This window comes from Taudactylus pleione, unplaced genomic scaffold, assembly GCF_031769625.1.
Source record: "Taudactylus pleione unplaced genomic scaffold, aTauple2 ptg000127l, whole genome shotgun sequence".
NCBI lineage: Eukaryota > Metazoa > Chordata > Amphibia > Anura > Myobatrachidae > Taudactylus > Taudactylus pleione.
Genome location: NW_028284529.1, coordinates 16,662,917 through 16,677,288, shown reverse-complemented (window position 1 = coordinate 16,677,288; position 14,372 = coordinate 16,662,917). Strand labels below are relative to the sequence as shown.

The following is a 14,372-nucleotide window of genomic DNA, read 5'->3' as shown; positions in this document are numbered from 1 at the left end:
TGTATAAGAAGTGTATATGTTGTAACTGGACAAAAGGGGACATATACCTAATAGAGCCCAAAATTTGCACCCAATTATCCTTCATAGAGGGCCCAAGTCTATCTCCCATTTATATTTAAGCAGATGGTGAGCATCAGGCAAGAATCTGGAATTGAGGTCACAATAAAGGAGAAGCGTAGCTGTGAGAGAGGAAGTGGCAACCAGGGGAGAAAGATTACTGAACTGGGTGCACACAGCATGGCAGAGTGAAGGTAACTATACAAGGCAGAGTTAGGAAGACCAAACTCCATCCTCAATTGTTAAAAACTCCATTTTGGAACAAATGACCACTCTTGAAAATACCATATGATAGCCAAAAGTTATCTAATCTGAGCATGGCTTGCTCAGGATAGGAGCCATTGAACCAAAATTGAACATCTGGGTCCAACGCATCCTCCTCAAATAAATCAAGGGCAAAACATCAAACCAATGAGGCCTGTCACAGCAGGGGACCATGACCCGTTGTTAACCATTTAGAAAGAAGGACCTGTACAGGAGATAACGGAGACTCAGTCTGCTCAGCAAGAAACCCCAAAAGAGTCAACACACTCAACCAGCAAATGGACCAAATATGCAAGTTTGGAAGCCATTTAGTAAAGTCTCAGGTTAGACTGACAGACGATTTATATCGACACAGGTTTTGTAACGAAATCCTTGGCCTTTTGTTTCCCCAAATAAAGGAGTATAAAATGGCAGAGAAAATGTTCTTAGTGATATAAATAGTGGAATGATGAAAGATATATAATTATTTGGGCTGGATGACAGGTTGATATGGCCTGTAACAGTAAGTGAAAGCATTTTCCAAATGTGGATCTTCTGTTTCAAATGAGCAATGATAGGTAGAATATTGTGGGATACAAAATTTGCAGGGTCAGGGGAGATGGAGATGCTCAGGTATCAAAAGAAGTCCATTGCAAGGGACAACGGAGGGCAGTAGACTGAGCCAAAGGGCCACTAATGGGAAACTTATGAGACTTGAATCACTTAATGAGGAGGCCTGAGAACCCACCAAAACACCTCTATCACCAGCAGGAGATTAACCACAGTCATGCGCATTTCCTAGAAACAAAAGCATGTTGCCCTCTTATAAGACTATAGTATCTACAGCATTAGCAGCTTGCAAACCACGGATACCCGGATCCGCACAAATCAAACATGCCAGTAGTTTAATGGCCAAAATGAATAGCGCAGCAGAGAGAGGGCAACCCTGATGAGTGTCCCAAACAAAGTGAAGAAGGAGGTAACATGACATTTTGGCAGCTGGGGAAGAGTACAAAAGACAAACCCAAAAAATAAAATCGGGGACTCACTCCAAATCTAGCCAGGATTTTACAGAGGTTCATACCGATCACCAAGTTAAGCCTAATAGCTAACATTTGGGCTATAATTTTAATGTTGATAGTTAGTAGGGAAGTCGGCTTATAATTCTGTGAAAAGAGGGTCCTCTTCCAGGTTTAGGGAGGAAGGGCTCCAGACTCAAAGAGAGCATTATGGCCCTCATTCAGAGCCACTCGCTAGCGGCAGTACGCTCGTTCCGAGCGATGTTCGCACATCTGCGCATGCGTACGGATCGTTATACGCATGCGCGAACCAGTCAGTGCGGCCGAAATTCATGTGCTCGCAATATAGCGAATGCCTGCTATTTTGAGTGACAGAATGAGGCGTATGTGGGTGGTAACAGGGGAAGGTGCTTGAAAATGGGGAGTGGAGATCCGAACGCAGGCGTGCTTAAAGGTCAAAACGGGCGTTTTATGGGTGTGCATAATTAATACAGCAGCATCATTGACCACGTCACTGGGTTATTTTCTAGCCAGAACTGCTCGCAAAATTGTGGTAGCAAAAACCAACCACAAGAATAGCGAGCAGTTCATACGCTGGTCGATGTACTCGATTAATCTAATAAATAGCGGACATGACGTATGGTGCGTGCGGCCAGGGGGCGTTTTTAACAAATAAACGAGCGTATGTTTTGCTCGCTCATTCAAACTTAGAGGTGGGAACAGACTGCAATTTGCGAACTGATCATTTGAATAGCCACCCCTTGTTTTTGAACGAGCGAGCGCAAATAGCGAACGGCTCTGAATCAGGCCCTATAGTGAAGAACAGAGAAAATTTCGGATTTTTTTTAAATCTCCACAAGAACCCCATCAACCTCAGGAGTGCAGGAAAGGAAAACAAGGCCACATTCAAGCAGCTTCTCTGTAATGGGGGCAACAAGGCATTCTGACAAACTCAGCAGCCTATCCCCCTCCAAATATTCAGAGTTGGGAAGCAGAATAAAAGACCCTAGAGGCATACAGGGAAGAGTAATGTAATAATACACATTAGCTATCTTCCCTGCTGAGGAGTGCAGCCTACCCAAGGTTTTTTTAAAGCCATTAGTTGACTCTCAGATAAATTAGTCTCCTGGAAACTACAACACCATATTTTTAAAACTGAGACAGCACCAAGGAGAGTTTAATTTTGTCATTGAGACTACAAACATTCCATGTGAGCAGATAGAGCACCCAAACATCTTTAGTCACAGCCATAAAAGAAGGACAAATAGGGAAAACAGAGAGGAGAAAAGTGGGTTGAGAAGCAAAGCCCTGAAAGAACCACACAAAGCACCAAAAAGAGGGACAGTAAGCCAGCAGAGAAGGCCAAGACAAGCAAACAAATAATATTTGAGAGCAAAGAACAGTAACATGTACAAAAATAAAAAAACATAGTAAAAAAAATGAATAAGCTATAAAAAAATTAATAAGTTAACCAACCCCGCACACCCCTTAAAACTAAGGTACACCTCCTATCAAAGCTAAACTAAGCCAGAACCCAAAAGCACAGTTGACAGCTAACCTGCCAAGACAGTGCAGTGTTAGCAGAACAAACCACAGACCTACCATACCATCAAGAGAATGTCAGAAGAATGCAAACAGTACAAACAATAGAGTTTACAATTTACACAGAAGCTATGAAACCAAATCTAAAACTAGCAGGACTCTCTGATAAGAGAGTGGAGATCTCATAAAACTACCAAATGACATATATAATACAAGAATAACCAGCATAACATTTTAACACAAGGACAGTAAACAGCATTCAAATAAGCATGACATTGAGGATGAACACAGAATACCAGGTGAGATCAGCACAAGACCCACAGATCCCACATCCCTGGCCCAGAAGAAATGGAGAAAGTCCAGCAACAGGCATGGCAGAGATTGGGTCTCAAGCGCCGTTCCAGACATGCCTAGACTTCCTGCAGAGAATTAAAGAAGTGGGTAGTCTCATCCATCACAACTTGGAGACTAACTAGGACTAACATGGACTATTGAATTTGCTGATCACAAAGTTTCCTTTTAAGCTGAAGGAACACTGAGCGACTTTTCCGTACATGCAGAGCAAAGTCCGGTTAAGCAGACACAGAGTGGTTATTAAACTTAATAGGGCCCTTGAGGCAGATGAGACACAGGACATCATGTCATTCCCTGATGTGTAACAGATGACTTCTGAATGTACTGGATGGGACCCCAGACAAAGGCAGCCTGGAGGGAAGACGATGAGGCCCTTATACTGGGAAATGAGAAAAATGGTTTTCCCTGCCAAATGCCTTTCAACAGCCAGTACTCGAGAAATTTTTCCGGATTAGACCCATCAGCCCTTTCCTGGGGGCCCACAACTCGTTAATTATTTCTACACAGTCTTTCCACCAGGTCAAAAAATTTGGACTTGTAGGTGGCCTTTTGGAAAGTATAATTCACCCTGACTAGTGGAGGTGATATCCTTGAAAGTAAATATGCAGTGCTTGGCCTACCCTATTCTGTCCCTCATTTTTTGAAGGTTATGTCTTGTACTTTGACGACCTTGTCAGTAACCCTCTTCTAGGACGTGGTGATGGCGTGGAGAATATGGGTCAAGGAAAGTGGAGGGTCACACTCTGGGCTACGAGGACACTCAGAAGTAAGGTTGATGGCTGACCATTAATTGGACTATCAGTAGATGGTGGGACCACAGTGGTACAGGCAAAGTTCTCAAGTTTTGAGGCAGCCCCTGAAGCATAGCCCAATTTCCCCAATATAAATAAGAAAGTCAGCACCATAACTCACATTTGTAGGGACAGCAAAGGTAGGCAACCAAAAGATGGAAGGGACACAGCAGGAAAGCTACCAGGGGATATGAAGAGCACCCTAACTGGAGAATGAAGGACAGGCACAAACCTGATATAACAGGAGCAAGAAGACCTCCAGGGAAAGCCACCAAACCTTGAGGACAGCAGGCAACACTTCAGAGGAGGACCATGAACCTGCATTTCAGTTCAGAAGGCAGGAGCTGCAAGCATCAGTAGCACACAGCTCTTAATGACCCAGCCAGTGTGGCCACATGTATCCAAAATAGAGGCCTCGGGCCAATACCATACTAGATGACCAGAAGCCGGCAGACCCCAGCCATCACTAAGAGCAGACCAGGGGTAGAGGCAGCCCAAATTGAGAAGCACGGTGTAAGCACAGACCAGCTGAGCTACAACACGTCAGAGCCTCCGGGAGGAACAGTGGCAGGGGAGCAGAGATCAAAGATGGTGGCTCCCAAAAACACTCCCCGCCCACGACGCCAGGAACACTCTGCAGGACCCTGAGGAATGCAGCTGGTTAGGGAACAATTACCACTCAGCAGAAGTGTGCACCGATCTGGGAACACACCAGTGGCTGCAGCAGAAGTCTCTGAGCCCACCAGTTGGAGGCACTGGAACCAGCTGCTGACAATGGGTATCGGGTAAGTACGGCCGGAGAGTACACTAAAAAGAGTTGAGGAGAGACAGGAGAGTTGCACCTGCACCGCAGTACTCATTACTGAAACGGATCTATGCTTATCAAGATTCTAGCAGGATTTCAGCAGGATAGTAGGCAAAACACAACTCACATCATGCTACTTCAAGCCATGCCCCTTAAGTATAGAAGTTCTTTTAACACTGAGCAACCCCTAAACATAACAGACACCCGCATGTGTTGTCTGGTTACTTTTAACAGAAGTAATCAAAAACAAGGGACCTAAAAATATAGGGGATTTTCATAGCAACATTGCAACCACGGTGTAAATTTTTTGTAGTGTAATGAATTAAGATCCACACGGTGGACTCAGTAACAAGTGCAAAAAGTACAAAAGCTATTTTGTGACCTCACATACCTGCTTTATTGCAAATGCAACCAGTTTCATGGCAAATATACAGATACTGTATGTACTGGTGGCCAAAATGGCATAGTCACGAGAATGGAATCCAATGAAAGGAATTGGACTAATAAGGGACGTTATTAACATAGAACAGGTTAGGGGAATTAATTTTCTTACTTTTCACTGGAGTGTGAAAATTAATTTACATTTTTCACAACAATATTATTTAAATGAAATAAAGTGGAGGAGAGGGCACATTTAGGGGGAATTCAATTAGCCCAGATAATTTATCAGTAGTGAATAAAGCTGGTAGCCTCGGGCTTTAATGCCCGAGTCTTTTCTATTACAGCCTTTTTTCTCGCCTGATAAATTATCTGTTATCGGGAATTAACACATAGAATCCGGGAAAAATTCCTGGACCTATTTGTTAACCCACTGTTTGCACCCAATAACAGGCTGATTATTGCATATATCTTTTCGGGTCTGCTCAGGCCTGAAAAGAAATATGCTTTAAGTGCAGCCTACGGGCTGCCGTCAGGGCTAATTGAATAGCCCTCGGGGGATCAATTAGCCTGCAGTACATTATCACAGCTAATTGAATCCCCCCCATATGTGAGAATATCAGTACTTTAGCCTCCTAAAAGTAGTTGATTTTCTCAACACCCCTAGGGAGAGAATTTAATTAGCCGCTGGATTTACCACACGGCTGCAGCTCCGAGATTTACCGCAGATTTCTGTTCGCACCTCAGGAGGGTACAAACAGAAATCCGCTTTAAGTGCCGCTGGTAACTGAATTCAGAACTTAAAGTTAAGTCTTGTCCTACACTTGATTTTGTACCTTCCAGTTGTATTCTGCATAAAGTTTTATTTCTAGACATGAATCGATGCAATAAACAGTGAAACACACACAAGTTTCACCAGTAGTAAATAAAGACAGCCCCAATGACCCCTATCATTATCAATTTAAATATATAAATTAGGATAAACCAAAACAGCATCTTAGAAGACAAAGTTTAAATGAATGAAAGCAATGGTCCACAAGTGTTAGGAAGTTGAATTCATTCCACCATGTGTATTTTTAGTACAGTATATCTGTAGACCCAAAAATATAGGCAGTATCAAAGCCTGGAAATGAACTTGCACTTTTAAATGCAGTAGGTGGACATGAGAGTACACTTGCTCAATTAAATTTGTTTTTATAGACAGGTCCAAGAAAACTACACATTGTAACTAACCACAGCACTGGAACATGCAGATGCTCTCCCAGCCATCTTTGTACCATTTGGTGCAGCAACTACCCCACTCCAGAGGCATTTGTTTATGGATCAAAATGTTCAGAAAACCCTACACCCAATACAAATCTGCTGCAGTTAGATACAAGAATGACATCTAAAATTACAGTGCCCAGCTTTTAGACTGTAAGGGTGTAGAGAGAGACAGATGTTAGGTTATGTTTCACCCTAGGAGATAGGGCACAGGAAACATGAACCGAATACACCTCCTACTCAGGGGCTGGCTTGCAACTTTTAGCCTGGGGGGCAAATGCATGCAGGCGGCCCTGGCAGAGGAGTAGCGTGTGTGTCCGAAGAATATGCGTGCTACGGCGCCCCCCCCCCTCCAGTGCTCCAGGGAGGAGGCGGGTCCATATGGGATTAATGTAAGGTAAAAAAAAGATTAGGGCAGCCCCCTGTCATAGTGCCCATATGCAGTGCCCCCGTGTGCCACAGGAGAGAACACCCTTATGCAGGCCTCCAGGAGTGCCCCCAGTAGTAGTCCCCCCCTTTGTAGTGCCCCCAGTAGTAGTAGTAGTCGCCCCATTTGCAGTGCCCCCAGTAGTAGTAGTCCCCCCCTTTGTAGTGCCCCCATTACTAGTTGTCCCCCCCTTGTAGTGCCCCCAGTAGTAGTAGTCCCCCCCTTTGTAGTGCCCCCAGTAGTAGTAGTAGTCCCCCATTTGCTGTGCCCCCAGTAGTAGTCCCCCCCTTGTAGTGCCCCCAGTAGTAGTAGTCCCCCCCTTGTAGTGTCCCCAGTAGTAGTCCCCCCCTTGTAGTGCCCCCAGTAGTAGTAGTCCCCCCCTTGTAGTGTCCCCAGTAGTAGTAGTCCACCCCCTTTTAGTGTCCCCAGTAGTAGTAGTACCCCCCCTTGTAGTGTCCCCAGTAGTAGTAGTCCCCAGTTGTAGTAGTCCCCCACCCCCCTTGTAGTGCCCCCAGTAGTAGTAGTAGTCCCCTTATAGTGCCCCCAGTAGTAGTAGTCCCTAGTAGTAGTAGTCCCCCCTTGTAGTGCCCCCAGTAGTTGTAGTCCACCACCCCCCTTGTAATGCCCCCAGTAGTAGTAGTCCCCCCTTTGTAGTGCCCCCAGTAGTAGTCCACCCCCTTTTAGTGTCCCCAGTAGTAGTAGTACCCCCCCTTGTAGTGTCCCCAGTAGTAGTAGTCCCCAGTTGTAGTAGTCCCCCACCCCCCTTGTAGTGCCCCCAGTAGTAGTAGTAGTCCCCTTATAGTGCCCCCAGTAGTAGTAGTCCCTAGTAGTAGTAGTCCCCCCCCTTGTAGTGCCCCCAGTAGTTGTAGTCCACCACCCCCCTTGTAATGCCCCCAGTAGTAGTAGTCCCCCCTTTGTAGTGCCCCCAGTAGTAGTAGTCCCCCCCTTGTAGTGCCCCCAGTAGTTGTAGTCCCCCCAGTAGTGCCAGACACCCCCCCCCAGTAGACACACGTAATATAAAAAAAAACAATAAAAAAAACACTTACCTGAATCCCCGCTCCCGCCGTCGCCATCGCCATCTGCTCCTCCGTCTGTCCTCCCGGGCCGGGCCGCTCTGCATTATGGGAGAGACGTCATATGACATCGTGATGTCTCTCCAATTACCCACTGCGGGAGCCGGAAGATGGAGCGGCTCCCGCAGTGGGCGCAGCAGCAGCAGCTAATGAGAGTCTGACAGACTCTCATTAGCTGCTACTTACAACAAACACACAGCTGCCGGAGCCGGCGGCTGTGTGTTTGTCAGTGTAGCGCTGACCGAACTCCGTCCGGTCAGCGCTACACACGCGGTGCAGTCTGTGTCACAGTGAAACAGACTGCACGGGCCCGCGGCCCGCATGACGCTGCGGCCCGGGGGGCACATGGCGCCCTGCCCCCCGGCCCAGACCGCCACTGCTCCTACTATAACCCACGTGTTTCCACACTACTTCCTCATTTTTATATTAGTTGAGCATAAGTGACAAGAGAAAGAGTAAAATAGACACATAGGGGAGAATTCAATTTTGGGCGTGAAAATTAAAAAAACCTTCAGCGCAGGGTTTTCCCGCAGCCACTGGGCTTTGCTATTCAATTACATGACTGAAAATGGGATGTCGTGATTTCTATAGAAATCACCACGTCTTTTTTCTCTCACCTGCAGAACAAGCCTGATTTTTTCCTACAAATTATTAATTTCAGGAAAAATCAGTGGGACTTGCCCCCCCTTCCTGAAAACAAATTAAGCAATTGTAGGTTTCTAAATAGCTTACTCAGTCCTTAATTACTCACCTTCCGAAGCACTGTCTTCTTCCTCCAGCATCGAGACCCAGCAGGGTGACTATGTGAGTGTATGTGAGTGTTTGTAAGTGTGTATGAGTGAGTGTGTGTGTGTGTGTGTGTGTGTAAGTGACCCCCGGGGTGAGTTCCCCCTCCCTGCCGTGTGAGTGTATACTCCCCATAATGGGCGATGGGAGAGCTACATCTCTCAGCAGTCCTTTCGCTCGCCTGCAGCCCCCAGAGCCTTCCAGCAGTCCTCTCCTCAGTGACAAGATGGAAGGGAGGCCACCAAAGACCTCCAGAGGTGTGAGTAATTAAAAAAAAAAAAATGTATGCGCCCTTGGGGTTGTCAGCTCTGAAAACCCTGCGACCACATTTTTTTCTTGGATACCGAGGGTATCTGGAGCACGCATATCTGCGGTAATCCAAAATTGGGCGAGAGGGGCACAATATTTTTTACCTCGCTAAACCTTGCCCACCGAATGAATATGCCCCATATTCTTGGGTCCCACTAAAGCCTCAAAGGTAAAGTAACAGATGGTGTGATGTCTCATAGCCACCTTCAAAAGGAGGGGCGGAATGCTACTGTACAGCCAGTTGCTTCCCTGGATCTACAGGCAGACCTGCTGAAAATAATTATGTTAGGTAAAGAGTGGCCAGGTCTATGATGTAACCTCTTATAACAAATCCCCTCATCTAAGGGTCTGAATGCATTCTATCCACCTCTCTGAAGCACAACAGATGAGTCTCTGGATGAGCCTACTGCACATCATGCCTGTTTGATGGTCTAGGGCCTGGGAGTCGAGCAGCTCAGGAGTGATTGCCCCTACTCTGGTCACCCTGGGAAACTGGGACCTGACCTCTAGATCCAGCGTGTCCCCTGCCTTTGCCGTGGAAAAGGGATGAAAAGGTCTTTCAGGTTTAGGAACAAAAGAAAGGAGGAAATAACTTTTACACCTTACCCCCCCTCCCCCTCAAACGGAAGAGATTCCAAAGTACTTTTGGACTTTGTGTCAGCCTGCCAAGAGTGCTGTGACTGCATCAACCATAACTTGAGACCCTACCTATCCAGCTTTCCACTTCCTCATTACCCTGTGCTAACACCATGTTAAGCCTAAGAACAGCGCCCACTGCCATAAAGATGGAGCTTAACATATCATCTTATCTGAATTTTCACTCAGAAACTCAGCATTAGGAACAGTAGTAGTCTTCACAATGCATAATGGCAGTAATCTACTTTAGGAAGAGATTCCCACTTGCCCCTATCGGCCGCTAGCTACGGGTAAAGATGTTTAAACTTCTGGGAAAGTTTAAACTTTCTATATAGGTGAACCCAAGCTTCACCCAAAAGCTCCTCCAATTCAGGGGAGGAAGGAAAAGAAACCAATTAATTCCTTCCTTCTGAAGAGTGTTATGTTCTGAACATAAGAATACTACCTTTCTTGGATCTGAAGGAGCAATCCAGCTACTCAGAGACAGTATGGAGAAAACCATGGGAAGACTGATCCGGCCTCAAAACATTTCGCTTATAGCCTAAACCAGGAGAAGCAGAGTGAATATCTGCATTCTGCTACTAGCAACTAGCTGCGTAAAAAGCCATCTTTGCCTGAATGAGAGATTTTGCCCAAGACTGTTCAACCAGGTCTCTGTGAATCCTAGTAGGCAACTGAGGATACTGAGCCTCCAATTCACATGCAGCATAGATGGCCCAAAAGTTTGACACTGCATTAGCAAACTTAGGGGCTCATGTAATAGGGTGCGACTTGCAGCCGCTGCGGTAACTTCTGCAAGTCTTCCTGTAGTTCTTTAGCAAAACCAGCTTGGTATTGCCTTTAAAATGGTTGCTGCTTTAAAAATACGGGAACACTCACAGGAGTTCCTGCATTTAGCACAATCAAACATCTTTGCCACCCTCTACTCAGGGAGGGCCTTGGGAGAATTACCTTTGCATAAATTGACTAAATACATTTTACAAAATACATACTCAACAGTACAGATGTGTTCTGGTTAGAGGCTGCCAAAGTTCTGCTCCTGTCACTAAAATAACCAGTTACTGAAAACTTCCTCACCAGGGACAGGGAGACAGGGGAGAAAAAAAATAATCTCAGGGTATACAGAAGAAAGCCAAAGGAGCCTGCTACTTGCAAACAGCCCCAGCCTAGGAAATACCAGCTCCAGTGTCTGACAGGAGGTAATTTTATGGTAGGCATGGGAACCACACCAATGGAGGAGGTGTCAGACAGTGAAGCATATCCCCAGCGTCCAGAAATGGAGGGCAATTGCAAAGAAATTTAGCACCCTGAATTAGCCCCCCTTGCTTCATGAGGGCTACCATGCAGAGCCAATGCCTGACTCTCAACACCTCAGCCCCTATTACTAACCAGAGCCCAACACCAGAGAGAGAGAGAGAGAGAGAGAGAGAGGACCACCCCATTTTACATATGGTTTCCTGCTAAAAACAGCAGGGAACCACTTATTTTGTTGATGTCCACTCCAGGTCAAAGCCAAGAGCTTCCCACTGTCTGATGGAGGCTTGGGGGACTGGAAAGTACACCTGCAGTCATAACAGTTGCGTCCTCCTGAAGAGGATCCTATGATGGCTGCCAGCAAATGAGATGCCACTTGCGGCCCCTCCACAGTCCACTACATGCATCCACAGCACTGCTGCGGCAAATTGCTGTCCAAGAAAGGATTTAAAAACAACGGAGACAAAAAATATTTCAAATATTTAAAAATGGCTTGGCTGCACATCACGCCTTGTTCGATTGGTCACTAACAAAATTGACTTTCAGTAGCAGCCAATTGGAGTCTGAGTTGAAGTGCCAGTTTTGAAAGTTTCCAGGCTCCTCATTCCACTTACTATACCCCAGTGTTGCTGGTGATCCCCATGGATAATGGAGGAGAACGGATGACCTTTACAAGTATTACCATCCTGAAAATCGTTTGAAACAATTGGCAAAAAAAGAGAATGGCAAACGGTGAGGTAAAGTCGCTTCCTAAAGGTCTGCCAAGCATAACAAGGCATGGAAATCAACAGGTTGTTAGTAAGACAAGGTGGAAATCTGGAAGGATGCATGTGAAGTAAACAGACTAAACTGATGTGTGGGTTATACTCCCACTTAAAATCCCTGTTTACAAAATGGTCTCCTCAACGTGTCCAAGGCAGGGAGATGCAGTGGGAGACTGGGGAGGCAGTGGGTGATAGCGGGAGGAAATATGTGGTGGTGGAGGCAAAGGGTGGCAGTAAGAGTGAGGGGCAGTAAGTGGCAGATGGTGACTAGGGAGAGGTACTGGGTGGCTATGGAGCGGAAGTGGATAACGGGGGAGACCGTGGGTGACAGGAGGAGGTAGAGCGGGCAGTAGGTGACTAGGCAGTTGATGTTTAAGTAATGAGTTCCCCCTCCACATCCAACACTGTGTGCTCCCATGTTCCCCCATCCGCAGGCATATCACATAGGGTGTATGCTGCTCTGTGCTCCCCCTCTTCCCGCTCATGGTCCCCTGCTGCCATTTTATACCCCTACTCCACATCAATCACACATTCTGTGCCCCCTAAATACCATCATGTCAAAATTCAGAATAAAATGAAAACAATAATTTTACCTACTGTATACTACAGTTTATTACCTTTGGCAACTCTACATGGAGGATATTTTTAAAGGAGCTGAGATTCAATGGAGGCCCCACACCTGAAACGTTTTCTTCAATCTGAAGCAAAAAGATGCATGTTACATCACTATCAAGCTAAGTGAACACTATTCCCCATTATACTAAATTGAGTGAACTAAATAGTTAAAGCTTAATGTAAATAGTAGTAAATAATCCCCAATTACTAGCAGTAGGGACAAGCAATTCAAGTGGCTTTTTTGTGTATTTGGGCCAAGCTTAGCTACAGTATAACCAACAGTGAACATGTTACCATGTCCACCTACATAAGGCATCCTGTACAACACCAGCTATGTTTTTTTAAGCTATGATAAGTACTATCCATTTGTGGGTAACAGAAGCATAGACTCTAATATGAAAATGTGTTAGAATGATATGATTTAGATGATGTCTACCTCCTGGTTTTGAAAGGTAGAAGAGGTGGAAGGGCACGGTTCAGTCGTTTTCACAGGGCAAACTGCCATTTGACTTACAGCATCTTTATTCCTGTTAGAAAAAAAATGGAGTCAAAATTCAGCAATATTTTTCTTAATCAGCGCATAAAAATTTGATTAACCAAAGTGTTAATAGAATTTATATCCTCACATGATCAGTTAATGTCTCCAGTTCTCTGAGAAGGACTTGGATAGCACTAGCAACAGTACAAACACTCTATAAACCCACCAGATTATTGCCAAGGCATGTGTGTGTCACAGGACTTTTTCTTTAAAACAAACATCAGTTAATCAACCCGCCTACAGAAATAGTTCTATACCAAATGGCTAAGCAGATGATAATCATGTCACACAAAACAGCATTTGATCATTGAAACAACAACAAAAAAAAAAGTTGTTATCCAACCATTTCCCATATACCTAGAGGCTTAAAGATACATATTAAATTGACTGGTGCATAAAATAAAGAATAAGTATATGGTGAGTGTATTGACTGCTTCATCTATAGAGGTAATTACTTATTATTATTATTTTTACTTTTCAGTGACAAATAATTAAAGTTGCAACACTGTGCTCATAGAGAGTGTATACAAGGGTGTGGGTATAGGAAAAAAAAAGCTCAATCATAACACATCAGTTCACTAATTAGACTTAACTGACTAATGCTGCATACTTGCGTAAAGATTTTCTGTCCAACCATCCAACTAGTTGATTGGTTGGAATGAAAATCTGGTAAGGTATGGGAGTAACTGCAATTTGCTAGTAATGCTGGGTACACACTGACCGATATATTGGCCGATCAATTGATCGGCCAATATATCGTGACCCCGTCGGCCAGTGTGTACGAACGATAGGTCTGTGAACTACGTCGTTCACAGACATATCGCATTGGCTGTACTGTACAGGCAATGAACAGATATGTTTGCAGACATATCTGTCCATCGGCAAGTGTGTACGGGCAAACAGCCGATCGCCCATATACAGGGGTGCAGAGGGGGGGGGAAGCTGCGAGCGGGTACTACTTACCAGTGTCCGGCACAGCTCCTCATCCACAGCAGCCCACACTGGGAGACTGTCCGAGGCTGCTAAAGCAACAGCCCGAGCAGTCTCCTATGCTGATCTCGCTTCCCTTTGGCTGTGCACCGGGGCTGAGGGGCACACAGCGCCCCCCTGCCCAGCGCCGAGTCAGAAATGTGTTTTTTTTCTTACCCGAAGGGGGCGTGGCCACGCCTCCCGCGATTAGGCCACGACCCCTACCAGCCCCCAGTTCGGCTCGACCCTCTGCAGCAGCAGATGATGGTCGTTCAGTGTGTATGAACGACCATCATCTGCAGATATATCTGTCAGGTATGTACCCACCTTACATGCCAGAAAACAGATGAAAATGGATGTCAGACAAGTTTGTGAAATGTTTGATCTAAACAATTTGTTCAAACAAAAGTTTTTGTCCATTTTCCGGCATTTGGGAGCAAATTGCTGATGGTCATTTGCTTTCATACCTTACCAGATTTTCATTCCAATTAATCAACTAGTTGGATGGTTGGACAGAAAATCTTTACGTGTCTATGCAGCCTAACATGC

General features: G+C 45.4%; 1 protein-coding gene across 1 annotated transcript in view; it reads right to left on the bottom strand.

The window, feature by feature from the left end:
- MPDZ (multiple PDZ domain crumbs cell polarity complex component) overlaps positions 1 to 14,372 on the bottom strand; it is a 229,645-nt gene that overhangs the window by 69,950 nt on the left and 145,323 nt on the right. The window contains exons 35-36 of the mRNA XM_088472634.1: positions 12,753 to 12,843; positions 12,319 to 12,399 (exon numbers count right to left, since the gene is read on the bottom strand). Coding sequence (XP_088328760.1) covers positions 12,319 to 12,399; positions 12,753 to 12,843 — 172 coding nt within the window. The remainder of the gene's footprint in view (positions 1 to 12,318; positions 12,400 to 12,752; positions 12,844 to 14,372) is intronic.